General features: G+C 41.7%; 6 protein-coding genes across 10 annotated transcripts; 2 read left to right on the forward strand and 4 right to left on the reverse strand.

The window, feature by feature from the left end:
* Positions 1–1,768: 1,768 nt before the first annotated feature.
* Positions 1,769–4,011, reverse strand: LOC141831884 (phospholipase A1-Igamma1, chloroplastic-like). The gene is given in 3 exon segments (XM_074719299.1): positions 1,769–1,852; positions 1,854–2,054; positions 2,631–4,011. Coding segments are annotated over 3 exon segments (1,530 nt in total). The 5' UTR covers positions 3,920–4,011; the 3' UTR covers positions 1,769–1,812.
* Positions 4,012–6,728: 2,717 nt separating this feature from the next.
* Positions 6,729–8,059, reverse strand: LOC141831404 (microtubule-binding protein TANGLED1). The gene is made up of 3 exons (XM_074718759.1): positions 7,964–8,059; positions 7,668–7,872; positions 6,729–7,588 (listed from the first exon to the last, which is right to left on the reverse strand). Exons 1-3 carry the CDS (start codon positions 8,057–8,059, stop codon positions 6,729–6,731), a joined length of 1,161 nt encoding a protein of 386 aa, XP_074574860.1.
* A 1,638-nt stretch (positions 8,060–9,697) lies between these two features.
* On the reverse strand, positions 9,698–11,646 carry LOC141832194 (peroxiredoxin-2F, mitochondrial). The gene is made up of 5 exons (XM_074719680.1): positions 11,406–11,646; positions 11,269–11,298; positions 10,796–10,954; positions 10,316–10,410; positions 9,698–9,944 (listed from the first exon to the last, which is right to left on the reverse strand). The coding sequence occupies exons 1-5, from the start codon at positions 11,613–11,615 to the stop codon at positions 9,839–9,841; spliced, it is 600 nt and encodes a 199-aa protein (XP_074575781.1). The 5' UTR covers positions 11,616–11,646; the 3' UTR covers positions 9,698–9,838.
* Positions 11,647–11,761: 115 nt separating this feature from the next.
* LOC141832329 (DNA-(apurinic or apyrimidinic site) endonuclease, chloroplastic) lies at positions 11,762–18,747 on the forward strand. 4 transcript variants are annotated; one of them, XM_074719824.1, is made up of 13 exons: positions 11,762–11,871; positions 12,212–12,416; positions 12,517–12,614; positions 12,698–12,777; positions 12,850–13,026; positions 13,127–13,410; positions 13,606–13,716; positions 15,072–15,209; positions 15,305–15,352; positions 16,709–16,789; positions 17,682–17,841; positions 18,376–18,497; positions 18,573–18,747. In XM_074719824.1, the coding sequence occupies exons 1-12, from the start codon at positions 11,837–11,839 to the stop codon at positions 18,495–18,497; spliced, it is 1,539 nt and encodes a 512-aa protein (XP_074575925.1). In that variant the 5' UTR covers positions 11,762–11,836; the 3' UTR covers positions 18,573–18,747. The 4 variants fall into 4 exon arrangements, with proteins under 4 accessions (XP_074575925.1, XP_074575924.1, XP_074575926.1 ...); XM_074719823.1 differs by having other exon boundaries at positions 18,376–18,747; XM_074719825.1 differs by having other exon boundaries at positions 12,865–13,026; positions 18,376–18,747.
* Positions 18,748–18,863: 116 nt separating this feature from the next.
* Positions 18,864–21,424, forward strand: LOC141832327 (uncharacterized). Its single transcript, XM_074719822.1, has 2 exons — positions 18,864–19,158; positions 19,257–21,424. The coding sequence occupies exon 2, from the start codon at positions 19,258–19,260 to the stop codon at positions 21,304–21,306; it is 2,049 nt and encodes a 682-aa protein (XP_074575923.1). The 5' UTR covers positions 18,864–19,158; position 19,257; the 3' UTR covers positions 21,307–21,424.
* A 455-nt stretch (positions 21,425–21,879) lies between these two features.
* On the reverse strand, positions 21,880–26,686 carry LOC141832331 (putative sugar phosphate/phosphate translocator At2g25520). 2 transcript variants are annotated; one of them, XM_074719831.1, is made up of 2 exons: positions 25,413–26,686; positions 21,880–21,945 (listed from the first exon to the last, which is right to left on the reverse strand). In XM_074719831.1, the coding sequence occupies exon 1, from the start codon at positions 26,538–26,540 to the stop codon at positions 25,452–25,454; it is 1,089 nt and encodes a 362-aa protein (XP_074575932.1). In that variant the 5' UTR covers positions 26,541–26,686; the 3' UTR covers positions 21,880–21,945; positions 25,413–25,451. The 2 variants fall into 2 exon arrangements, with proteins under 2 accessions (XP_074575932.1, XP_074575931.1); XM_074719830.1 differs by lacking the exon at positions 21,880–21,945 and adding an exon at positions 25,078–25,323.
* Between the last annotated feature and the right edge of the window lie 16 nt (positions 26,687–26,702).

Consider the following 26,702-nt stretch of genomic DNA (forward strand, 5'->3'; position numbering starts at 1 on the left):
CCAGTGCGGTCCTCAGTCGTGTGCGGGTCCCGGTCGGCATGTGTGCGATCGGCAGGGTGGGTATCTTTAGGGTTTGTGAGCTGGGGTGTCAGAGAAGAGGAGTGGCGGTCTATTAAAAGAAAAGCGTGAGTCAACAACTTTCCGAGCTGGCGGCGGGTGAACTTTTGCTGCCATGACCACGCCAGCCAGGGGAATCAAATCGCCGACCAAGCCGAGGTGGACCCTGCGGTGAACCGGAACGGTTCACCGGTGGGAGAAGTGGACTCGTCATCGCAGGCCCGCTGCGTTCGGAAAATGGGCCGCGTGTCAATTAAACCGGTTCGAACCGGACGAGAATGCACGGCGGCTTTGTTAATTTTTAAAACGGCATCCTATTGAACCGCGTTTACGTATTTAATTTTTATAATTTAAAAAATAGGGATCATAGAATAGTATACTCTTTTCTATTGAAATTTTTATTATACTCATTTAAAAAATTATTATTTGTAATTTGCATTATCAAATTTAAATATAAAAATATTAAATCACTCCAAATCAAAATTAATATATTTTTAAAAGTATTTTTGATATATTTACGTTTTTATATTGAATTCAACCTTACAAAGACTTTATGACAAATTTATTATAAAATATAGAATAATAATATTGACTAATCAACATCTTATGTTCCTAAAACTCTCATAATTCAAAAAATATCAAACTTTTTTATTTGAAATCTATAGCATAAATTTAGAATACTACATTTTTAAACTTATACAAGTTTGATAAGTTTTAACATAAACTCATTATAAAATTTAAGATAATGATAACTCTTAATTCGAAAAATATACCAAACAAACTTTTATATTTTTGAATGATGTAGATCTATAAATCAATTCTATCAAAAATTAATTGATAGACTTAAAAAGTTTTCAATCATTTTAAATTAAAATTAATATATTTTTATAAATCTTTTTAATGTATCCAAGCTCTCGTTTCTAAATTCGCTAGGAGAAAATTTTAAATGTGGAAACAAAGAAAAAGATATAATAGAAATGTGAAATGGATAACACTGAACATCCTACACGTTTATTAAAACGTCATCTTAAAATATAATAGAAAACCGAACCGGAAACACAATTTTAACCCGATTGGTCGGGTCAAAGGCACTGCCGCCCGGTGATTGCAACTGGGACACGACTTGCGACGCAGGTCGCTGACACGGCACGTGGAGAGACAAGTGGTGGTGTCTTCCTTTCTGGAACCAGAGGACCGGCACATGCCCGGAAATTGGAACCGGCAAACCGGCTTGATCCGGTTCGAGTCAGGGAGCCAGGAATACCAGCTGAGATACTTAACTAATAATCAAAAGGAAAATGATATTTAGCACAATTGTATGCGGGTCCCACTAGCACCTATTGCATGTCAATAGGATTCACTGTTAATGTGAGTATCATGCTCCATTCATATTGAGATTTTTCATACTAAGTATCATTTCTCTAATCTAAAATGTGAAACAGCAATCAAGAAATAGTTATTTCCCTAATCGAAAAATCCTAACATGAATAGAGCATGACACTCACAATTACATACAGTGAATTCCACTGTATACCAATGGGATCCACTGTCAATGTGAGTGTCATGCTCCATTTATATTGAGATTTTTCATACTAAATATCATTTTCCTAATAGAAAATGTGAAAATGTGAAGTAGCAGTTTAGGAATAGTTATTTATGCCCTAAAACTTTAAATAACAATTCAAAGATATATATATACACACGATATTAATGTGAGCAAAAATAACATAATTTGATCTTGGTTTAAGTTTTACTTTAATGGTGATCCTTGAGGCCCAAACGGCGGAGGAGGTAGGGTGTCCTCCGGGTGGTCGTCGATCTCATGGAGGTTGCGCTGCACCCACCGCCCGTCGTGGGCTCGGGTCATGCCCTTGTTCTCGTCCTGCCGCCAGAACGGCGGCACCATGTGGTGGTCCTTGAGGAAGTCGCACGCCTTGTTCACCAACGCCGGGTCTCGCCCGCTCGCCAGCACAAATCGCTGCCCCTTCCCATGGTACCTGCACCTCACCACCTCAAATTATTATTTAATCACAATTAAGTGTCACTTCTGTTTTTCTAATACGTAGCATACGCACATTGAAACACTTAGTTTTATCAGAATCAAAAGTCAATGAGCTTGGTCAAGTAATAAGTCCATAATAAACAAAGACTTGTAAGAAACTACATTTGTTTAACTCATATGTTAAAGGATATGTTGACAAAACTGTCTTCATCACATTAAATCCCAATTTTGAATACTAAACTATGCTACAGAAAATTTGTCCTTAACTTCTGTTGCGATCTGTGGACGACTATTTCATTAATAAAGTTTAAATTTATTTTAAATAAATACTTATCATTGATCTTTCAGGCATGACAAGTCATAAGCAGTTACTACATATAATTAATGTGAGGTAGACAGATTCCATTTGAGTTGCTGTGGTTTTTATCAGAATTTGATCCAAATATTAATCATAAAATCACATAAATCTTATCGTTTTCTAGGGTTTTCCATCTGCTATAGTGCAGACTGGTAAGAATGCTGTCCATGAGTGAATTAAAGGAAGGCGGAGAGTGGGGTAGGGCTGACGTACCCATCGAGGAGATGCAGGTGGGCCTCGAGGTTGTGGAAGCAGGAGGGGTCGCCGGTATCCTTGAGGAAGGGGGACCGTTTGTGATCCAGAGCCAGTTCCACTCCGACGTGGCTGTAGCACCACGGGAGCCCCTCCACCATCCGCCCTAGCGCCGCCGGAATCCGCTCGTTGAACAGGATCCCTGGCACCTTCGGCACCGTGTCGTGGACGTTCACCACCCGGATCGCCTTGATCCCCAGTCCCTCCTCGAACCGCTCCTTGAACCGCGCATTGCCCACCCGAGGCCCCGAGAACGAGAACACCGCCACCGGCAGCGGCTCCGCCTTCCCCTCCACCCTCGTCAGCCCCATCTCCGCGATGTCGTACGCGCTCAGCATCGCCAGCGCGCTCCCGAGGCTGTGCCCCGTCACTGATAAGCTCACCTCCTCCCCCTTCGCGCCCGCGTAGTGCTCCACCAATTTCCTCACCTCCGTCACCACCTGCTCCCGAGCAGAGTACTTGCAGAACCGGCACGTCGGGTCCTTGTCCGTGTACAGATCGGCGAACCCTGACTCGACCTTGACTGCGCCGTCGGGGCAGGGAATCCCCACCTCGGACACCGGCCGGAGGAAATCCATCAGATCCGCGATCCACTCCAGCCGCGTCACCGTGCCCCGCCACGCCACCACGATGTCGCGCCGCCCTATCCGGGCGGAAGCTTCGTCGTCGGAGACGGCGATGTACCCGATCCAGTTGGCCTTCTGGCTCCAGGTCTTGGCGCCGGCCCGCGAGGTGCGGAAGAAGTTGAGGAGGTTGAAGTTGGAGGTGGCGTAGAGGTAGCGGGTGACGGCGTAGCCGTGGTCGGCCATGCCGAAGCAGCCGAAGAAGCTGCGGCGGTTGTACTTGCAGCTGCCGCAGAAGCGGGAGACGGGGTCGTAGTCGAAGGCGTCGTAGCAGGCCTGGGAGAACTCGCCGTAGCGGATGAGCTCCGATCGGAGGAGCGGGTCCATGGGATCGAGGAGGCCGACCCAGTCATCGCGGCCGTGGATCTCGCGCCACCGATCGGCGAGTCCCCCGCCGGCCCCCTCCGTCTGGTCTTCCTCCTCCTGATCCATCTCCAGGTCGGCGATGATCGAGGACATGGAGTCGTCCCTGACCGCCAACGGAGATCGGACCTTCGCGGCCCGAATCGAAGGCGGCGGCGGCGAGGGCCGGGACGGGATGAGAAGGTGCGTATGGCGGCGAGGGGGAAGAGGCCGGGAGATGGCGATGGAGGGCGGAGAGAGCTTGGGTTGCGTGATCGCGGCCATGGGTTGACGGATCGACGGCGATGGAGGAGGAGAGATCGGGGAAGACTCTGGAATATACGGGAAGAATGAAAGGGAAGAACCGAACAAGGTTGAAAAGTAAGTGAAGAGTCTGATTGGGCGTTGGACTGCGAAAACTTTTGTTAGTGCATATGAATCACTTGGAGTTTCGGTTGCGGTAGAAATTATTTTTTACACCTTTTTATTTTCAGTTTTCACATGTTCACCCTCTAAATTTTCAAAAATCTCCTTTGACGTATTACGAAATATCAATTTAAAAATTCTTCTGCAATTTTATTCCGTCATAACCAACTCAATTGTACTCTGGGGGCTGCACCAGTCTGGAAACTCATATCTTCATTAGATGTGTTTCGATTAGATACTGAAAATAGTCAAACCACCAGTCAAAGATTATACTACTTAGACCGTGACAAATCCAGCCGATCGAAGAGACTTGGAGAAGAGAGACATTTAACCAAAGGATTAGCTGGCCGTTAAAGATTCCCGACGGGACCACTCTGACGCTTAAGTCAATATCAAGATGAAGAATAAGAAGAAGCAGTAAAATTTGAAAGCGCAGAAGATTTCAGAGAGCTCTCTCATCCTTGTCCGGAAGCTTTTATACTCACTGAGATAGATGGTGGTAAAGTGGGGCATCTGAGGAGACATTCTGTATATTTCTGACAAGTGCGCAGACATACTAGCATTTAGGAGATAAAATCTGCGGGCCTAGCAACCGTCTAACGACTTGAGCATGCGAATCATTCTTATCCTTTAGCTAAGAATAGAAACCCAAGCAGGTAGAAGCTTGACAGTCTAATAGTCGTCCCCTTTTTATGGTGTGGCTCGTATGTGTGAGTGTCTTATAGTTGAGCGTTGTGAAGCTGCCTTTACGTAGGGAAAAGATAAGGATAATGGCGGAGTAATGCAGAGAGCTCGAATCTGTCGAGGTGAGGTAGGGCAGAGCAAGATGAGCTAGTACAGGGAAGAGCCAGGCTTGTCTTCATGAGACTAAAATAACTAGGTACCGAGATAGCCGAATAGTAGGGAGATCGAGCTGACCTAGTAACATGGAGGCTGAACATCAGGGAGGTCGAGCTGGCCAAGTAATATGGAGGCTAAGATGGCTGAGCAGCAGAAAGGCCGAACTAGCCAAGTAACATGGAGGCCGAGATGACTGAGCAGTAGGGAGGCCGAGTTGGCCAAGTAACATGGAGGTCGAGATGGCCTAACAGCAGGGAGGCCGAGCTAGCCAAGTAACATGGAACCTGAGCTGACTGAGACAGGACCAGTCATATGGGGTCCAACCATTGACCATTGATCATAGATCATTGATTTGCCAGATCGGATTGATTATTGACTCTCCTATTGCCACGTCAGATCCTAAGAGACTCACCGTATCAAGATGCTTATCATCCCCTTCTAATGTTACAAATAAATGAATAGAATTATTTGTATAACATCAATCATCTTTACACCGAAATCATGCTATATGATTTGTCCTTACAGCTCTCATAGATCATAAGAACAATTTCGTTCTTAATTTTACAAATCGACAAGTTGATTTTTTGCTATATGATTTTTTACACCTTTTTATTTTCAATTTTCACATGTTCACCCTCTAAATTTTCAAAAATCTCCTTTGAGGTATTACGAAACATCAGTTTAGAAATTCTTCTAGGGGCCTGTATCAGAAATTCTTCTGCAAAAAGGTAGAATCCGTCATCTTAGTGGCCCCACACGATCGGTCTCATGACCATTTATGAGGAGGTAAATCGAGAAATTACAATCGATCACGACAGAGAAGGGTATTGTTCGACTTCGTCGAAATTTGAAACATCAGTTTAGAAATTCTTCTAGGGGGCTACACTAGGAAACTCTTCTGTAAAAAGGTGAAATTCGTCATCCCAGTGGCTCCACACGATCAGTTCTATGACCATTTGTGAGGAGGTAAATCGAAAAATTATAGTTGATCAGGAAGGTATTGCTCGGCTTCGTCGAGATTCGAATCCTTGTCCTCTTCTACAAGTCTGCTCCGTCATAACCAACTCAGCTATACCCCGAGGGTAAAACATACTAGTCTAGAAACTCATATCTTCATTAGCGAGTTTGATATTCTACGCGACTCTCTCGTGCACGCTCATGAGCGCCACGCGATCCACCGTTCATCACGCGATCACGCACCAGATCTGACCCTCCAAATGTGGGAATGCACAGTGTTCCGTCCCCGACCCCCACCGCTGTCGCTGCCCTCGTCGCACCGTCCGACCACCGCGGGACGCCGCCCCAGGAGCGACGCGTCAGTCGGCGTCGGATTCTGATCAGATTGTGGCTGGAATTCGACGCAATTTGGTTGAAAATCGATACACGCCACTGTTGGTCGTGTTCCGACCAAATTGCGTCAGATTCCGCCCACAATCTGGCCGGAATCCGACGTTGGCCGAAGCGTCGGAGAGCGGTGTGTCGATCATGCTCGGGCTGGCGGTCGGCCACCGTCGGACGGCGCAGTGAGGGTGGTGGCAACGGTGATGGATCGGCTGTGTCACTCACGAGGTCGCTCAGTGTGAGTCGCGTAGAATATCAAATCTCTCTTCGTTAGATGCTTATCTTCTTCTGCTAATGTTACAAATAAATGAATAGAATTATTTGTATAACATCAATCATCTTTACACTGAAATCATGCTATATGATTCGTCCTTACAGCTCTCGTAGATCATAAGAACAATTTCGTTCTTAATTTTACAAATCGACAAGTTGATTTTTTGCTACTGGAATTTTAATTGTTTTTTTATTTCCCCTCGTATTTCTGATTTTATGTCCTTTTAATGGCGGGTATTCTCGCCGGCGTGCCGAGCTCTGGCCGCTGCTTCAGCCCCGCGCCGGTTTTTGGAAGCGCGATCCGCGTCCTGAGAGGCGACACCACCCGGTTAATGAACTTGGAAGGAGAGAAGGAGCGCCGCCGGGTCTTGAGAACCACCACCTTCTCCGGCGACGCCTGGAGCACCCGCACCACAGCGACGCCCGGCTTCCTGGTCGCCAGCTGCGACCCCAACGATGCCGTCGGCGACTTGATCAGGAACTTGTGCGGCGGCGGCGTCTGCGGCGGACGCGACCGGCCGATGATGGGCGATTTGGTCTTGTAGAACCTTTGCCCGCGGCAAGCCGACGCGGGCGGCGGTGAGGAAGAGGAAGAGTTGAACAGTGCATTCGGGAATAGCACTGTCTTCTTGCCCCACGGACGGTGTCGCGGCGACACACGGTGGGCCGCCACAGAAAGCTTGCCATGCTTCACACCCTCCTCCGCCTCCTCTTCTCTTCTCGCGGCGGCGGCGACGAGGGGCGAAGTGGACTTGAAACGGATGCGAGATCGCGCCCTGGCGGCTGTAACCGGCGATGACTCGGAACGGATCACGCGGAATCGCCCTGGTTGCTTCTCCTTCGACCGCCGCGCATAGAGCGCGACGTTCTCGCTCGGGATCGCCGCCGGCTTGTTGGCGGTTCTTCTCCGAGTCGCCACGGGGGTTTTGGGATCGGCGGCGGCGACGGGCTCAGAGAGGGACACATTAGCGGTGGTTTTAGCAGATGACTTCTTTGCGACACGGCTTGTCTGGATAATCTCCGCCAGGGTCTCGTTCAGCAGCATCGCCGGCAGAGACATCCGCCGCCACTCCCCTGTTTTAAAACAGATCCCTTTAGGAACGACGACCCGAAACAACCAAAATTGATCCTTTTTAGCCGGGAGATCTAATACCGTCTGTGCCGCCGGGGAACTTGGCGGCGGGAGATCGCCGGGACGCGGGATTACTCCACGTCCTCAGGGATTCCTGCTTGCACCGGACGCTGGTGCGGAGGTAGCCCCGAGTGCTGCGTGGGCTCAGGGTGACGCCGGAGACCACCTTGGCGCCGCCCATCACCGTGTACTGGAGCTCCTGCAGTCGAGCCACGCACCTGTCCACCTTCGCCGGAGCAAGGAGGTCAATCCCTCCATGGATCTCAAAGTCCGCGTAGGAACAGAACGAACGACGCGAGTGAACCGACGACACGTACCTTGTTTAGGGTTTGGCGGACGAGATCGGAGTCGGGGACGGAGCCGGATGTTGCGGCGACGAATCGTCGGTGCTTGATCGGAGTCTTGGCCACCATCGTGGTGGGACTGGGGAGTTCAAGCTCGATCTGTGGTAGCAGAGGAGAAGCGATCTAAAGACGACGATGAAGCGGCGGAGAGTTTGAAGTGGAGTCTTGTAACGGTCGTCTGGATCTAGTGGACTGCAACGGCTATATGGCTTTTTTTTTAGTGTTGGAAACGCTTGCTGTTGACTTGCAGTAGATGACGTGGGCACTGATGATTGGTGGATTTATTTCTCATCCAACAAAAATCTAGTAAACAAAATCTAATCGGTAGATTTATTTGTTCACTTTCCCCCTCAAAGTTTCTATAACTATATTTCACCATCTATAAACTATGGAAACATATTAAGCATCGAATACTCAGATTATCGAACTCTTACTATCGAACCATCGAAGAAGTTTTATCGCTCGACTACATTGTTTGAACACATCTAGTTCATAACCTCTAAGGGGAGAAACTTTGAATAAGGGACCTGAACATGAAATTCTGTTAGAAAGGAAAGGATTTGGATGTTTGATTTTGGGACTTTTCCTAAATGCTATTTGTTCCGGCCAAATACCATAGATGGTCAGTCAGTGAATAGTCCGACGTGTGTCACCTACTGGATGAGTTCGACGAGGAAGACGATGAGAATCTGAAACACACTTCAAGAAGAGGTTAGACTGGTGCCGAAGAATCCCGACAAGTCATTCTGACACTTAAGTTAGGATTTTTCAAAATGGATGAATGTAGACAAAAAAGAGGACGATGTTAGAAGAGTCTTTTAGAATTGAACCTGGAATGAGATTGTGTTAAATTTTTTATAGCTCGCTAAGGACATCTCCACGTCGAACAAGATAGAGCCATTATAAAAACCTACAAAGGTGTCAGATCCAACAACTGTTTTCTTTTGACTTTATGTGCAGAAAAAAGCATCCAAGGGAATCAGGTCTGACAACCTCATAACTGTTTGTTCATTCTTAGACTGTCGCTTGTCTGCAAAAATATTCACGTTCCTTTTTAGTGTACTCATATAAGACAGTAGTTCACAGAAAATATAAAAGTGAGACCCAAGATAGAGCTAGTTGAGACGGTGTGGTCAAGGTGAGACTTGAGGTTGAGATGACCGAGACGAAACTCAGGATCGAGATGGTCAAGATGAGACTGACCAAGACAAGACTCATAATCAAAATGACTAAGACAAGACTCGAGACCGAAATGACTAAAACAAAACTGACTGAAACGAAACTCAGGACCGAGATGGCCGAGCTAAGACTAACCAAGACGAAACTAAGACGACCGAAATGAGACCGAGATGGTCAAGACGAGACCGAGATAATTGAGACAAGACTCGAGACCAAGACAACTCTAAAACCAAAGTAGCTCCGAGACCAAGACTGCTTGGAGGCCCAAACGAGATCAAGGATCGAATCCATACTGAGACTGAGGTATGATCCGAATCAGAGGTGACATCTATTCCACCTTGATAGAATCAATTCTTTCGGATTCATGTTGGCTAGTCTTGCCAGTTCAACATGGACCTCGATCCTCGCTTAACTATTGACTTTTATCTAGAGAGAGTCACGTCATGTACAGCACCTGCATCACTATTAAAATCTATCTATCAACAGACACTCGATCAAATAATTTCAACAACAAAGGCCACTTAAACATACAAACAATATTGTGAAATACTTTCACCAAAAGGCAAAACAAAAGATCAATAGTTAGTCTTTTGAATTCACTTATTTAGAGCATCATAGTTCTCAGCTTGAATAGTTCATCAAAACAAATATGCATTCTAGGCGAACTGATCAAATCTGGTCCAAGATCACCTCCCCGCCGGAGACCTTGAACTCGGAAGGAACTTTCTCGACGTTAAGCACCTTTATTTTCCCGTCAACAACATAAGCCGACCATCTGGAGAAGATGAACAGGAGAATATAAGTTAGGACACTATTTAACAAAATAGTATCAACTATCAAGATCCTTGATCAACATCATAATCTGAAAGTCTTAATGGGCATTGCCAATCTAACTGTTAGTTTCATAACTATAATCATTGTCTTAATGAATCGGGAAGCTATATAAATCTTATCCTTATCCTTCCATTGAGCATTATGCGTAAACTTAATTGATCTTTTAATATCATAATATGATCTAAGGGGCATTTTACATCCTTGAAAATCTAATTTACGCAACTAAAAGTTAGAGAACAATATGATTAGAGAAACAGTTATGATATATGAGAACAAACAGAAGAGCATGATTTAGCATAAAGTTGGTTTTACCTTTGAGACCTATGCCCAAGCAAACCTGCAGAGAGGTCCAAATCCAACTCCAAGCTTTTGTGAAAGCTCCCATCGAAATCACCGTAAAACTCGATCTGATAACAAAGCAGAAGACATGAAGATAAGGTGAAATGGCCATCGAATTCATATCTAGAAACAAATGACTATTCCAACTTTAATTTTTCTATTTATTCTTGTATAACAATTCTAACTAATACAGCCAGATAAAAGACACCTTATTTTCAACAGCATGAATATGACACTGAGAAATTCCTTAAAAGTATCTTGTTAATAAAAATTAACAACATTTTTAGCATTCCTTCAGTTTAAATAAGCAATAGGGCATGAAGATATCATCCCATATGTGAGGTATCTAATTGATAAATGTTCCATTTATAGGAATGACTATGAAAACTTGGCATTTCTTGTATTTCATACCGACAAGAATTATAGGCATAGCAAGTCAAACAGGAAACTCACTGCCTCCTTTGCCTGAAGTTTTTCAGCCCATCCATTCATAACATATGGATCATTGACAGCAACACAGATCACAGAATCAATGCCTTTAGACTTGAACTTTTCGATGTTGTTCCTGTAGCTAGGAACATGTTGCGCTGAACAAACACCAGTGTAAGCACCCTGAAGGTTAATGTAGTGCATAATTAGCAACGCGAGTAATCAAAAGACTAATGGAGAGCTCCACTTACACAAAATGAGTCAGAAATCTCTTTAGTTCTATAATTGAAGAAAATTTGAAGATTTTGTCTGCACTTTTCTGTTTTCTGTCTTACTGTTTTCAATTTTTCATGAGCTATCTGTTTGTTCTCATACTTTCATACATACATGTTTGCATTCCATTGGTATGTCTCTCTTCCTTGCTTAGTGGTTTTGAGCAGATAGAAATGAAGAACTGGAATCACTGATTAAACTAGAAAGGCAATACTGCAACTTACCGGCAATCCAAAGATGACAACTTTCTTCCCCTGAAATTTACAACAATTGTAAATTCGAGAACATCAAGATCAAAAAATGATGAAAGTTGAACTCTTCGGATAAAAGAATTTGCAAGGAAAAGAGGATAAATGAGGACCTGAAAGATATCTTTCAGAGGCGTGGTCGAGAATTTGGAGGCGATGCCTTCGTCCCAGGTGCGAGCCTTCTGGAGCGCCACATTAGGTGCGGCGGATATGATATCCGAACCCACGGACAGAGACGCGAACGCTCTGCTTATAGCCGCCGTCGCCGCCATCGCCGACGAGAAACCCCCGGCTCGCTTCGCCCTCAACAGCACTGACGCCATCTTCGCCCGATCGATCTCCCCAGAAAGCGGCTAGGGTTTTCTAATGTCTACTGTGCGTTTTACAAATGAACCCCTCGAGTTTTATAAATTACGCCGACTTTTCCGTAATATCAAAGAAGCTGCCCGTGGGGCGTGGGCTGCTGCACTGTTCCAACTCTTTTCAAGTCTCCTTCTGTCGTAGATGCTTTTGTCGCCGGCGATGGCTAGTCCAACCTAGGGCGATGCTGCCGATCCGCACCACAGCCATTTCCTCAAAGTAATACTCCAGGACCTTCTTCCCCTTCCCTACCTTAGCGATTCTGTTTGCACCGCGCTTCCTTTCTATCTAGGGCTAGAGATAGGGCTGCGATTTTGATGAAGGAAGATACCTTCTCGCTTCTTGGAATCATTTGATTGATTTCCCTGGGCATATACTACTAAACAAAATCATTCATTGATGTAGTTCCATTATTTGACTGGCTCAGTATGCTTGATGTTTGTTGTTGTTGTTGTTGTTGTTGTTCTTATGTCTTTTATAGGCTATTTGGTTAATGCTGGTTAGGGGTCACTGAATTTATTTTGTATTTTGCTCGGGTGACGGATCACTCGTCTTGTAGATTATTATGTGGTGCCAGAGCATTGCTAGTACCTGGGAAATGGGGCTCAGGGTCATCAACCCTGGAGTTGAAATACATCAGTTTTGATGTGTCTTGTATGAACTTGTTCTCCAGGACTGTTACTGCCATGGCGACCCGTGGGAATAATAAGAAGCTGATGACACTCACCAGTTCCGTGACACAATCTGAGAAGACCATTGTAGAGGTGCATTATTTGTATATGAATGTTCTGTACTTGGTTAAAGTTGCAGGCAAGTTTGTCATTCTAAATACATGAGTGGGTATTACTCTTGTTGTGTTTGTAGGAGGATGCTAATGAAATCAATGTCGAACCTGGAATGTCATGGAAAAGTCCTAGTAACCTTAGTGCTATGACAATTAATAAACTCAGAACACTTGCTAAGTATGTTTTGCACACCTCATTTGAACATTATTCTAAACTCACTATGGTGATTGCTTTCTCATGTTTTTTGGCTTCTACTAAAGGAGTGCTGGTATTCCATCAAGCGGTAGCAAGAAGGATCTAGTGTCAGCTCTAATGGCCCTCTCATCCAGTGGGGAGAATGGTGTGGATTTGCATTTTGGTGTATCTTGACTTTTACCTAATAAATACATAACTCAATGGTAGTTCCTCTTAGAGGTGAATTTTGCAGCTAGTACAGCATCAGATAAAGTTCTGATTGGTAACGAGGAACTGCATCCTATAACATCTAAAAGAAAACCAAAGGTTTCATCAACTGAAGATAATGCTGATAATTTGACAACGGTTCCTGAAGTAAACAAGAGATTTAGGGGAGAACAGCAATCAATTGGTGGTAAGAATTTGTACTGGTGATAGAGTTAAGGCGAATAGTCTTTAAACAAGCTGCCTGACTCTGTTTTAAAGTTGACCACTGCCATTACATGTTCATTTAGGTATGCAAAATGACAAAGGAATTTTGCATCAAAAAAGCATTGAAATGAATGCCAGCGAACCTTGGGCAAAACTTGCTCACAAGAAGCCACAGGCTGGTTGGATCCCTTATAATCCCAAAATTATGAGACCTCTGCATCCTACCAATGATATTAAATATGTGAAGATGATTTCATGGAATGTCAATGGCTTGAGAGCACTACTCAAAACAGATGGCTCTTCTGTGCTTCAGTTGGCAGAAAAAGAAGATTTTGATGTTCTATGCTTGCAAGAGACTAAAATGAAGGCAAGGACGTTCATATTTACTTTAAATTGATTAATGCAAATTTGTAATTCCCCTAAAACTGTGAAAAATAAGCAATGATTGTATGTTACTGACACCAATATTGACTCACTAAATTGTTATCTTCCTACATTTCTTGGTTCCATTACTGGACTTCCATCTTTTACTGAATCAGTTTAGTTTGGAATCTCTGAATAGGAGAATGATGTAGAGAAAATCAAGGATTGTCTAGTTGAAGGCTATAACAACAGCTTCTGGACTTGTAGTGTTTCAAAACTTGGCTATTCTGGAACTGCGATTATTTCACGGGTATGTATATTCTGATGTTAGCATATTTCATGAGGTTGCTTATTCTTCTTCTACAAGCATCTTTAATCATGTTTCTGGTTTCTAGAGTAATTGCGTTTATAAACCATAAAATGATAAAATCTTATAACTTATGCCAGTATAACTAAAATGATAAGAATTTGTCTTGGTGGAATCATGAGAGTCATCACTGATTGGTTAATTCCTAGTTTTATGTTCAATATAATAAAGGAAAAAAATTCAAGATCTTGACAAAGTCCAGATCTTAAGTAGTCTAGATCTTGAAGGTTTGTCCACATCACTTCCACTACTCGACTTGACTCCGAACTTCATAACAAGGCTTTTTAACCTATTCTAGATTCCTAGGGGTAAAAATTGATGACTCCAAACCAAATTGTTGAGCTAATTTTCCATGTTTGAGAAGATGGAACATGTGGTCCCAGGATTCAAGTTTTGGTTTTTTTACTAGAACGTGAGGGTTATCTGATTTTGTGATATATATGCACAGTAAGTTTATAATTATGAATATTATATCTAGAATCTATATCATATGATATAAATTGGAAAATCTCAAAAAATGAACTTTTTCCCTTGTAGTTGGGTTTAGATTTTTTGTAACCTGAATAACCAGGTTGATTGTTTTTCTTTCCAAAGTAGCAGCTCGATCCAACCTTGTTCCACTCCTATAGATTCCTGGTATGTAAAGCAAAAAACATAAGATCTCTGAATAACTTTATTGTCTAAGCCTGACAAATGATTTTAGGGGTTAAGTCATCAAATAGACAAAACTAAAGAAGTACATTGACTATGTAAACACTCTTTCTATCAGGAGTTAATTTTGAGACTTAAGAATTCTACATCATATTTTTGATCTTTCATCTTACAGTAGTCCAATGATGTGTTCAAAAGAATTTTAGCTAAATGTTCTTTCCATGCTCTGTCCTTATTGGTTCCTTAGACTGAGGAATTGAGGATGGCCTGATGTGAAGGAACTGCATCTTATTGTTCCGATCAAGTTTTCTTGAGATAGTTTAGGCACATTCTAAAGATTAGCAATTATGTTGACTGCTAGATTTAGTTACTGACTGTCATATGTCGAGGCTCATAGTTCTGGTTTTATCAATATATCTCAGGTCCTAATTTACATGGTTCACATTTCTTTTGCTACTGTTCACAGAAATACCATATTTTACTAAGGAGCTTGAATTGTCTCTTTGAATAGTTTTAACTTTACTTTGTTCGTGAAAAGGCTCTAATTGTCTTTCTAGTATTTGGTTTAAGCTTCTTGAGATTTCTAAACTACATATATATATCAGAATACTTATCCGCCTTCCTCTATCCACATTACTGCAAAACAGATCAAACCCATCTCAGTGAAATATGGACTTGGTATACTAGATCATGATGGTGAAGGGCGTCTAGTAACAGTGGAGTTTGATACATTTTATTTGATCTGTGCATATGTACCCAATTCTGGTGATGGTCTGAAGAGGCTTGTAAGCAGTAGTCCATTTCACCTTATTTATCTTTTTTGATTCCCCAGTTGTCTTCTTGTGACAATAATGAAATCTGATTTTTTTGGTTTCATTAGAACTATCGGATTAAGGAATGGGATCCTTCTCTTAGCAAACACATGAAAGTAAGTTACTACTAACACAGGTTTGTTTCTTCCTTTTGTAAGAGGTTTATGTAGGTTTTTTAATCTAAGCTGGCAGTTTATTACATACTTCAGAATGTTTCTGCTGACATGTAGTCAAGATGCATTTTTTTTCATAATATCAGAGAAACATTGTCGGGGATAAGCATGATAGGCGGAAAAACATAATTATTGTAACCATTATGTTTTAGTTTATTCATTTTATGGAAACAACAACTAAGCACTCTGGCTTAATATTTGCTCTTGTAGATCTTAGATTTTGATATGCTAAATCTAGTTGAAGAATTCAATTTCATTCTGATGAGAGTGCCAAACATTACGTATTTCAGCTGTCATGGGTTTGCAAACCATTAACATGAGATTTGATCACATCAACAAATAAAGTCAAGTTTGACCTATAATATATTTTATTGTGGTTCCTTTAATCCAATGCAAAGTGTGTGTCTCACAGCTAATACTATAGAACCTTACTCTAACCATAAACTTTATTAGAAGTTCGTGAGACAACTAGCAGATTGAACTGCCAGCCACATATGTAAATAAATTAGTTGGCTGGTCTGATTGCTTTTCTCAACTCTAGTTGAATATTTATCTGCATGATCTTTAATGACAATGTTTCAACTGGATTGTTAACTAATCTGTGTAATTTTTTGGTTAAATTGAGTTCTTTAATATGGATCTGGAGTTTTGAATAGTAAAAAATATTATTGTTTTGGAGTTTTCATGAGGATAGGTGCAATGAAATGGTATTTTGGCCAGCCTCAAATCTTGTTTGATTTGGTTTTTTTCTGAGTATACAAAGGACATTAACTGCTGATAATTCCTAAAGACATCTTTTTAAGAAATGAAAATGAGAGTTCCATATTTATGTGATTTCACCTCAAAGCAATTGATGGAGCTGGTGGGACTTATAGCACATCTCTTTTGCCATGATTAAGTTTGAAGTTTTATCTGCACTGCACTGTTCAGTAGTAAAGAGACTGGAAGAAAATTTGGTAAAGGAACAGTCTTACCTTTCTCATTTTTTGTCACTGAACCACTGGTTGAAGATTATATCATGGAGCACTACTGTATAATGGTTTAAGATCTTCTGAAGCTTATTATCACATCTAAGTTGTTAGTTACTAGAGTATCAAGAGTCAAAGAGTACTATGGCCATATATTAGCTTCATAACTGTAATTGTTAGCAATAATTCTTTACTATTCCTTCAATATTTCTGTTCGTATTCTTACTTTTGGTTAATCATTCTGGTTATTGCTTTTAGTTTCTATGGCCAATTGTCAATATGGATACTTTTGTTATTTGCTAATTTAGTACTTGTCATTTTGTTTTCACAGGAACTTGAACAATCAAAACCTGTGATTTTGACTGGTGACCTCAATTGTGCACATCAAGAGATCGACATCTATGATCCTGCTGTAAGAGACTCCAATATTAAAAGCCTCATTTCTATATATTTTAGTTTATAGGAATATTATTACAAGAATATCATGTTATGGTTTAGTTAGAATTAATTTCACTTCTATCAAACAACTTACTATAATCCTCTAGTTACAATAAACCAATGCTCATCTTTTGTCGGTGGACTTGCATCTCTACTCTTGTTCTACATGGCTAAGAATGCTAATATTTATATGCAATGTAACACGGGTAAAAGCATACAACATTTTCAGCTTGCCCTGTCGCAGAATTCTGCACATTTTTTGGTGGTTGAATTGCAGAAATTGATTTTCAACTCATATTTGTGAGGTTAAATTCAAAATGATTTAGTCAATTTGAGCACTACTAGTCGTATAGCCTTGCGTAGAGTATGATGATGCTAAGATCGATGCTGTAGATAGCGAATAGAGCAAACTAACAGAACCTAACAATGATGATGATTAAAAATAATGAATTATTCAATAACCAGGATTACACATGATCTAGTTTAATGTACAGTTACCATTAATACCTCAAAGCAAGAAAATTCTTTGACTTAATATTTTAAACTGTTAATTACAATCATTAAGAATGATTAGGCAATTCGTTGGATAGATTTTAACGATGGTATTGTATTTGAACGATTAGAATATGCATAGGGATATTTAAGTGTTGCTGATTTTTGTAGTGGCTAATACAGAATTATAGGAATACTAATTAGTTCTCTACTGTCGATAGAATTACAGCCATAAAGTTCTCAATTCAATTCCACATTTAGAAAATGCTCTCTTGCTACATCAGAACCTGCAAATGAGGAATTTTTTCTTTCAAAAATATTTCTGGCGGTCTGCCTTAGAGATGAATTGTGGTATATTCATATGTTAATGACAGGGTAATCGCAGAAGTGCCGGTTTCACGAAGGAGGAACGAGAGTCATTTGAAATGAACTTTTTATCTAGAGGATTTGTCGATACCTATAGAAAGCAGCATCCAAATGCTGTGGGTTACACTTATTGGGGCTACAGACACGGTGGACGAAAGACTAACAAAGGTATGCCAACTTATTTTTTTCCGCAAGTTTAACCATCTATCGTTTTCTTTTCTTCGTCGAAATTCAAGCATCTAAGTTGTGAAGCGGAACACTATGAAACTTATGCTCTAAAGTTCTTATCTTTATATGATTAACCATCTAAGCATGTATTCGTTATCTAATTCAATTCGGCGTTTCCAGTGTTAGTGTATGGTGTGCGAAACACACTTTCTTTGTGATCTTTCGCTCCATTCGGATGTGAATTTCAAGCTGCAGATGACATGTTCATTCTCGTTCCTCTTACTGTCTACTTTGACTCCTAGATCCATAAGTGCTAAGGCTGTGAAAACCAACTTCTTAAGACCGGTCTGTTCGATAGACTTCAAGCTTTTAGATCTGTACATTCTCGTTCCTTTTGCTCAAGCTTATGCATAGTTTCAGAGAAAATTGCAAGAGAACTTCTATTTACAGTGCAGTTTACCAGTTACTTTTGTGTCTATTCTTCGCCGTTCCCTTAAGTTTTTCGTTTCATGTTTTGCTTGCTATGAATACCAGGATGGCGGCTCGATTATTTCCTCGTCTCAGAAAGCATATCTGACCTGGCTTACGACTCGTACATATGCCCGGATGTTCCAGGGAGCGACCATTGCCCGATAGGCTTGATCCTGAAGCTCTAGGTTCATTCGACGACATCATCTGAAGATTTTCAGGTTACTTTTCAATGATCCTGTTTTACTTCACTGCCCCTACAGTTTGGAAACTGCGGTTCGATGACATCTACTCGCGGCCGCGATGATTGATGCCTTTCGAAGCGAGTCTCAATTGGTAGAAGATTATGACAACTTTGCTACAAGTTTAGCTTATCGATAGTTTCTATGTCATCTATGGATCAAACTATTTCGTGGATTGAACTTCACTTAACTATTACGGCTCTATCGCGTGTGCTCGGGTAAACTATCGAAAATATCGAAACAAGTTGAGATTTCAGGAGTTGAGAGGGGAAGAAGGAAGGCCTCAACCCTCAAGGGCAAGGCAATTGAATTGAAGGTGGCGCGAAATGTGTTTCTCGAAACAGAAATAATATTTTGATTAGTAAATTTGGAAATAAAATAAAAGCTTCCATTTAGGGTATCATTTATTGACGCCACCGTCGGACCATCCCATCCATTTAAAGTAAATTGGGAGGCAATCTCGGGAAGGGGGAAAGAGCGTTCAACGCATCTCGCCCCTTATCACGCCATTTGTGCCACGGTCGAGATCGAAACTGAACTGGCCTCAGGGCAAGTGGCGACCTGCTCAGCACCACCGCGCTCCCCCCACGTCCCCAGTTGGTACTTGGTGAGGCACACCCACCACGCCGCCAGGTTCCAGACGACGCATCCACCGAAAACCCTTCTAATCCCTCCATCCTTCCTCTGGTTTCGATTCGATCGCAGGATGGACGATCCGCGGGACGACGAGATCCGCCTGGTGGCGGAGCGCGAGGCGGAGATGGGGCCGGAATCGCGCCAGCACGCCGACGATCGGATCGACAAGAGGGTCGGCTTCTTCCTCGGGCCCAACCCAGGCGATAAGGTCAGCGCTCCCCCATTCGCTCCTTCCGTGTGTAAAAATGTCTCCTTGGATCATCTCCGCGAGTCGAAGGTGCTGTTCAGGGGCTGGGGCAGCCCCTTGCGCAAGTGGGGCGACTGGGTCGACAAGCTCCGCCCCCGATACGGGGATCTGTGGGAGAAAGCCGGCATCTTGAATGCCGTCGTGGTGTCTACTTACAAGATCAAGCGAGACTACGCGGCGATTTTGGGGGTGGCCGCCTATTGGTGCGGGGAGACCAGCACGTTCGTGTTCCCCTGGGGGGAGGCCACTGTCACCTTGGAAGACATGATGGTTCTCGGCGGGCTCCCCGTGCTCGGAGAGCCCGTCAGGGGATCCTTGTCCGGGGAGCTCGCGGAGATCGAGCAGAGGATGATAAGGGAGCACCGGACGTTCAATCGAAGCACCAGCAAGAAGGCGGATCAAAGCGCGTGGATGAGGCATTTCATCGAGGGGGATGGCGGTGAGTTGGAGCACGTCGCGTTCTTGGCGCTGTGGCTCTCCCGGTTCGTGTTTCCTGGTCCCCCGATCAAAACCGTGAAGCAGCACATGCTTCCCATTGCTGTTCGTTTGGCACGGGGAATAAGGATTGCCCTTGGCCCTTCTGTTCTGGCTAGCTTCTACCGGGACTTGAGGCTTGCCAATGAGTACCTTGTCCTTCAAACCAGCCAAAAGGCTGATCCTTTGGTTTTGTGGGCGCCTTTCGACTACCTCCAGGTCTGGTTGTGGGAGCATTTCCTGGCTTTGAGGCCAGATAAGCAGAACCTGATCGATAACGGCGAGCCTAGGATTGCAAGGTGGCATGATGTGGGTAAGAAGTCAGATTTCTCTCTTGTTGTTCAAGTTTTGGAGTCATCCAATTTTCTCTGGCGTCCCTATGCAATTAGCCTGGAGAATTGGACAAGGCCATCTTTCTACAGGGATGATGGTATGTGGGTTCGAGGTGAAGAAGCGATGAACGAAGAGCTCCGAACATTTGCGCAGTGTTTAAAGGTTGCCGAGCTTGTTGGGGTAGACTGTATCGAGCAGTATCTACCTCATCGTGTGGCGATGCAGTTTGGATTGGATCAGGATTTACCTTGCCACGTTCCTCGTTATAATTCAACATGGGAAATTGCTTGGGGAACTTATGATATCACTTCCAGAAATGTTTCTTTTTATATCCCTGCACAATTTTGCAAGCCTAGCATCACACTCCAGTACTCAATTTGGTGGAAACAATGCATTCCTTCAGGAAGTAAGTTAGTTGAAACCAACATTCAACCCCAACCTTTCATGGAGGATATGAAGGAGGATAGTCACATGGTAGTTCCAGAAAAGAAGATGAAGAAATTCCAAACTTTTCCGAGTACGAAGAAGAGAAAATTGCAAGAGTTCTATGATGCCATGCTTTCTGATTGTCTTGCTTGTGGGAATAATTCTGTTTCTGGTGAGAATGATAGTGTGGAATCAGAGAACCTTCAATCGAGTGCTACTGAATCAGAAAATTTTCATTTGTCTATGACAAAAGAAAAGGAGCATGTGTGCCTCAACCCTTCTAGTGATTGTGTTGACAAAATTCGACAAAATTTTGAGATTTCTCAATCTGTAAAATCTGCAACTTCTGAACCTACTGTAGTCGATGCATCAATCAATGAGGACAAGCCAATGATGGGAGATTTTAATCAAAGAAATGGTTTTGGGTCAGTTTTCGAATATGTAGTCCCAATGCAACCTGGAGTGAATTCTGTTTCTGACGAAGCAAAGATGAAACTAGAACAAGAACTAGAAAAGCGTATCATGATGAAAGCTGAAGAATCTGCTCTTGAAATGCAGATTAAACTGATCAAGGAAGAAATTGCTGTGATAGAGGCCAGAGCCATGGAATTAGAACCAGTAGCTGAGGTGCACTTGTAACCAATTTCATGCTCTATTCGCAACTTTTTTGTCCATACTTCACTTGGATCCTTTTTGTATATACCAATATTGTCATCGGAATATTTTCATCATGAATACTTGTTAGTTCTTTTCATCACGAATGTTTTAGTCCTCCTACCACCAAATTTTGAGACTAATCATACATGGAACTTAGAAGTTCTTAGATTTGTTTTCCTTGAAAATATTCTATGATAATGTTGTCAAGTGATGGGCATTAATGATTGTTGCCTTTGCAATTTGCAATAAACTGGAATAGGTTTGATATGCTATTGATACATTGAGTTTATGGCTGGAAAGAAACTTATGCTAACACCTGTTTTCCGCTCGAATGGTCTCGCCTAGATTCATAGACTTCATGCCTATCGACTAGTCTACATGTGACATGGTTCAGTCCACAACAGAAGGAAATGATGAACCTGGCTGTTTCTTCATTATCTATCGTATCCCACCATTGATCCCTTTGTGTGCCATAATTTCCATTATGCTTAGGCAATCAATTTCTTTGAATTATTTCATATCTGTTTTCCTCTCTTTACTATCCACCTGATTTTTACCCCCTTATGATCCGGCATATGTAGGTTGCTTAATCTGGATGTTTTCTCGGCAAGTTGTTTATTCCTGCATGAATTCAAAGTAAGTTCGAGTTGGATCCTGTGCAAAATGAATAAGTTTCGGCTAGAATAATAAGAAAATTGGTCTGATAGACAAGTTTCAGCTAGAATGAAAGCAGATATAATACTGAAGAACATACAAAAACTTAGTTTGTTCTTGATGGTTTCATCTATAGGAAATAACTTGCCACTGTGGATTCATCTATATTTAATATTAGTACCTTTTTGATGATTGCTCTAGTTCTGTCTATAGCTAGTTTGAGACAATGTTTCGCCTAAAGTGAATATTTTAAATCAAGAAATAGTCGGCACTAGAATGCAGTTTATCATGGAAGTTTATTTGTCATGGTACCACTGTTTTTTTAATTCTATCAATGAGTTTACAGAATGTAACAGTTTGCATTTTATCTGATTTCGATGCTAATTTTGATCAATTACTTCGAATGAAAGATACACCAAAACTCGTATATTAGTCGATGTAAATTTTAGGCTTAAACATAGATTCCATGAATCAAAACCTACTCCAATTGGTTACTCAAAAACCACTGAACTAGAGGGAACCTGAAACTGAGGCCATTCTTCAAAGTTGAAAGTTTCCTTCCAATCGATTTTTCTTTTTCTCTTCAATTTTTTTATCTTCTGAAATCTTACTAACAAATGTATTCTTCGCCGATTAAAGGGGCAATTGTTTCATTGTGATACCATATCCTCTTATTATATATATGGATTGGGAATCCATCAACAGGTAAAAGGAATGGAGCTCTTCTGGTAGATAAGATAATGCCAAAATGATATTGCTTGTTCTAAAATGAAATTGTTTTGGTAGCTGTAGAAAGATCTTTTCCATTCACTAATGAGTTTATTCAGCCTGACATGAACTAATGCAGCAGAGCAAGCATGTATAGCAAAGATAATCTTTGATGTAAAATTTAGTAGTAATCTTTCTTGTCTTATAGTTCAGAATGTAGAATCTTTGTGAGAATGAATGAAGTTGTATCTAGATTTGGATGCTATACTGTGTTTATTCATTTATCTTCTCCAAGACTTTGATCTTGTCTTATGTTTTAGAGCATAGAATCTTTTACTGTGAGAATGAATGAAGTTGTAAATGTGTTTTTTTTATCTTTCTTCTCCAAGATTTTGATCCAATATCATTGTCATTTGCAACAACTGTGGGTCTGTGGTTGCTAAGGAAGTTGTTCAGCTGCCCATTCAAGGTCGTTTACATATGCATGCGAATCTGAACTTGATGATTTTTCTTGCCATGTTCTTATCGTAGTAGGTTTAAACTTTCAAGCCGTGCCGGTGGATCGGTGTGAGTATTAATTTATCGTTTCACTCGCCGACAAGCATGTGAAACTCATCGATGGTTTTGACTTGATGTTCTTTGTTGTCATGTATAAAACACTACCTAATTGCTAGAGTGGGTAATATAGGCATGATCCAATTCAATTCAATCTGATTTTTTTTTTTATGTTAATTTGAATAAGTATTTATATTGTATAAGTTAGTTTTTAAAATTTTAAATTGTCTAAAATTATTTTTATTGAAAATATTGTAAATATTTGGGTTTTTATATAATTTTACATGTATTGAAACAATATGATTTTTTTTATAGTACCTTGGTTGTCACCTCAGTCCACCCTTGCTTTGCTACTGCTGGGCCAGTTATTAATAGAACCGTCTTGGAAGGGAAGAATACAGTACTTTTTTTTTAATTTAAATATTTAAGAGAATCGAACCTGGATAAAATCAAATTAATATCTTCTTCTATCATAATTAATTATAATTTTATAATTTATTTTTTTTATAAATGATCGTAAAATTATTTTTTTATTGATCTTCATAAGATAAATTTGAAAATGCTATGTTTTAAAATTTCATTCGGTTAAAAAAAATATTTTATAATACATTATAGCTGGATTCGATCTGTAAATATTTAATACTATGTTAGATTGTATTCTATTCGTCGTCTATCTATCGAATAAATTTGAAAAAGTAAATGACTGTTTGTGTCTCAAATTTTCATCCAGAGAAATATCTTATATTACATTGTAATTAATTTCAAACTACTGTAGATAATTAATTTATTGAATATCTTGAGTATTATTCTCTCGATTCTTCGCGTCTCAAATTTTTTATCTTATTAAAAAAATCTTATAATACATCATAGTTAATTTCAAACTGTAAATACTTAATTAATCTATTGAATTGAATGTGTCACTACCGCACCATCATAGAGGGAGGGAAGGAGAGGGGCACAATAAATTTCTCCTGAAAGGTGAAAAAAAATTAAGATGATGAATTATAAAGGAGAAGAATATTTTATAAGTTAATTTTTGAATGGGTAAAAATTATACTTCAAATTTATTTAATAAATAAATTTGAAAAATTAAATTTTAACTGGAATAAATATTTTATGATCCTCTAATTTTAATATATGGATTAGAAGAAAATCTATTTTATTTTAGTAGAAATTGTAAAATAATAATAATAATAAAATATTCAGAGAATATAGAGCTTGCATTTGAATCGAATTTTGAAGTGGTAAAGAGTCCTCTCTAGTTAGTCGATTAGGACCTCAGAGAACGTTAGGAATGTAATGCATCAATATCTTAAGACCTTTGAAAGAACCATTGTTCATAAATTCTTCCAAAATCTCTAGTTGAATTTGACTTATTCAATCGACTAAGATTTAATGATATCCTAATCCGAGGTAAATTATATTGTATATAATATGATGTCATATTAATACATATAGGACAAAAATAAAAATGTATATTAGGACAGTAACACATACAATGAATGGAGAAAGAACCTGAGAAAATTAAATCTGAGTGTATCTGAAGAACTTGAATTTGGTAAGGATTAATTCCTTAAGATTCAAAATTATCATTAAAATCAATGGAACTCAAATCCTACCTTGAATCTAATTAACTTTGTAAATGCTAGCCTCAAAGGTCCTACAGAACTAGTGTGCACTAGAATTAACATGAATTTTCATACTCAACTCCTCATTCATCAACAAATGCAGCATGACTGCTGCACTAAGAAACAAAAGTTACTACTTAAATTTCAGGAACTTTAGCACATGGGAGTTATTACACATTGTTCTAATCAAACTAATGAATCACAGAACTCATGCAAACACTCAAAATGATCGTAAGAAAACTGATAGATTAACAGCAGATACAAGTGTCCAATCAGGCACTGAAGAAATAAACTTTTATCACCAATACTTAGAATAAGTTGGATTTGGTACAAGAGTCAATTTAACTTGAGGATATGTCCTAGATTTGCAACCTTAATTAATTTTTTTTAAAAAAAAAGTAACAAAAAAAGAGTAGAATTGCATTATTAATGCATAAAGCATTGGCCTGGGTACCTAGATAAGAGTTTATCAATCTGAAATGAGAAGCATACGGCAAGGAAAGCTATGCAAGCTAATAAAAAGGAGATAGATAGAGGATGCACCAGATAGCATGCAGTCGCGGGGAGGTCATGTGGCATCGATCAAGACCCAGGGTTGCTGTTACGATCACCTTTCATCTCGCCGAGGAGTTTCCCGGCTTCCTCATCGGCCTGTTGAGCTTTCTTCTGCGCCTCCTTGGTCTTCAGAGCCTGCAGCTTGGCGTGGTTGTAGTAGGCAACGCCGAGGAAGGCGATGCCGTAGCCGAAGAGGTTGATGGGGGTGACTGTGTCGCGGATGACGGACCAGGAGAAGGCAATGAGGAGCCAGTCCTTGACGACGCCGGCGACGTTCATGGTGAGCGCAGAGGTCTTCCCGACAAGCAGGAAGACGGCGAGGTTGAGGGCGAAGGCGCAGAAGGAGTTGGTGCCGAAGACGAGAAGATCGGGGTGGAAGGCGGCCTGACCGCGAAGGAGGGGCAACTCGACGAAGGACCAGGGGAGGAGGAGGAAGACAAAGCAGCAAGGGGCGACGTAGTAGAGGGAGGTGATCGGGTTGAGGGAGATCCCCTTGGAGGTGAGCAAGATCTGGATCAGAACGAGGCGGGTGGCCTCAAACGCGACGGCGCCGAGCTGGAGTGTGACGCCCCAGCCGTCGAATCGGGCCTCGCCATAGGCGGCGATGGCGACGCCGAAGGAGATGGAGAGCATGTTGAGCATGGAGGAGCTCTTGTACGACTCCTTGTTGAGGAGGACGCCGATGGAGTAGACGGCGACCGGCATTAGGGCTTTGAGCATCTGGATGAAGGAGACGGAGAGGTAGATGTAGGCGGAGTTGGAAAACCAGAGGGAAAGGGAGTAGAGGGCACCGATGGGGACGACGGACGCGACGTACAAGTCGCGTGTCATCGCCGGCGAAGACGGCGGCTCCACGAGGCGGAGGACGCGGATGAGGAGGAAGGCGAGGGAAGAGCAGAAGGCCATATGGATCATGGTGAGGCTGATCGGAAAGGGCCAGTTGTACATCTTGGGATCCAAGATGTACTTATTGTACACGATCACGGTGAAGCTAAGGAAGATCCAGATCGCGACGTAGGCGTAGGCCAGGAGCACCTTGCGAACCACCCCCTCCGCCGCCATGATCCCTACTCCGCCGCCGGCACCGCTGCCACCGTTGCCCTCTTTGCCTCCCATACCTGCCGCTCCTCCTCCGCTCTTGCCCGGCGGAAATGGCGAAGGCGATCGCGAAACCAAAGAGAAGGTGGGAGGATGACGACTGGATCTGAGGCGAGAGGAGGAACGAGACCTGGTCTTCGAGAAGAAGAAACGGGGAAGTGGGCAACGGTGTCGATTTGG

This window comes from Curcuma longa, chromosome 7 (assembly GCF_044706935.1).
Source record: "Curcuma longa cultivar G26 ecotype Majalengka, Jawa Barat chromosome 7, ITB_CL_G26_1.1, whole genome shotgun sequence".
Taxonomy (NCBI): domain Eukaryota; kingdom Viridiplantae; phylum Streptophyta; class Magnoliopsida; order Zingiberales; family Zingiberaceae; genus Curcuma; species Curcuma longa.

Excerpts from the sequence above, each read along its gene's own strand:
- LOC141832194 (XM_074719680.1), bottom strand. The coding sequence starts at position 11,615 with ATGGCGTCAGTGCTGTTGAGGGCGAAGCGAGCCGGGGGTTTCTCGTCG. Across the intron at positions 10,955-11,268 it reads TTGTCATCTTTGGATTGCCG|GGTGCTTACACTGGTGTTTG; the intron begins GTAAGTTGCAGT and ends ATTAACCTTCAG. Across the intron at positions 10,411-10,795 it reads AACTTCAGGCAAAGGAGGCA|ATCGAGTTTTACGGTGATTT; the intron begins GTGAGTTTCCTG and ends CTTTGTTATCAG.
- LOC141832331 (XM_074719831.1), bottom strand. The coding sequence starts at position 26,540 with ATGGGAGGCAAAGAGGGCAACGGTGGCAGCGGTGCCGGCGGCGGAGTA.
- LOC141832327 (XM_074719822.1), top strand. The coding sequence starts at position 19,258 with ATGGACGATCCGCGGGACGACGAGATCCGCCTGGTGGCGGAGCGCGAG.
- LOC141832329 (XM_074719823.1), top strand. The coding sequence starts at position 11,837 with ATGCTGCCGATCCGCACCACAGCCATTTCCTCAAA. Across the intron at positions 12,778-12,849 it reads CTCATCCAGTGGGGAGAATG|AGGTGAATTTTGCAGCTAGT; the intron begins GTGTGGATTTGC and ends AGTTCCTCTTAG. Across the intron at positions 16,790-17,681 it reads TCGACATCTATGATCCTGCT|GGTAATCGCAGAAGTGCCGG; the intron begins GTAAGAGACTCC and ends TGTTAATGACAG.
- LOC141831404 (XM_074718759.1), bottom strand. The coding sequence starts at position 8,059 with ATGGTGGCCAAGACTCCGATCAAGCACCGACGATTCGTCGCCGCAACA. Across the intron at positions 7,873-7,963 it reads TCCGCCAAACCCTAAACAAG|GTGGACAGGTGCGTGGCTCG; the intron begins GTACGTGTCGTC and ends GCTCCGGCGAAG. Across the intron at positions 7,589-7,667 it reads GTTCCCCGGCGGCACAGACG|GGGAGTGGCGGCGGATGTCT; the intron begins GTATTAGATCTC and ends GTTTTAAAACAG.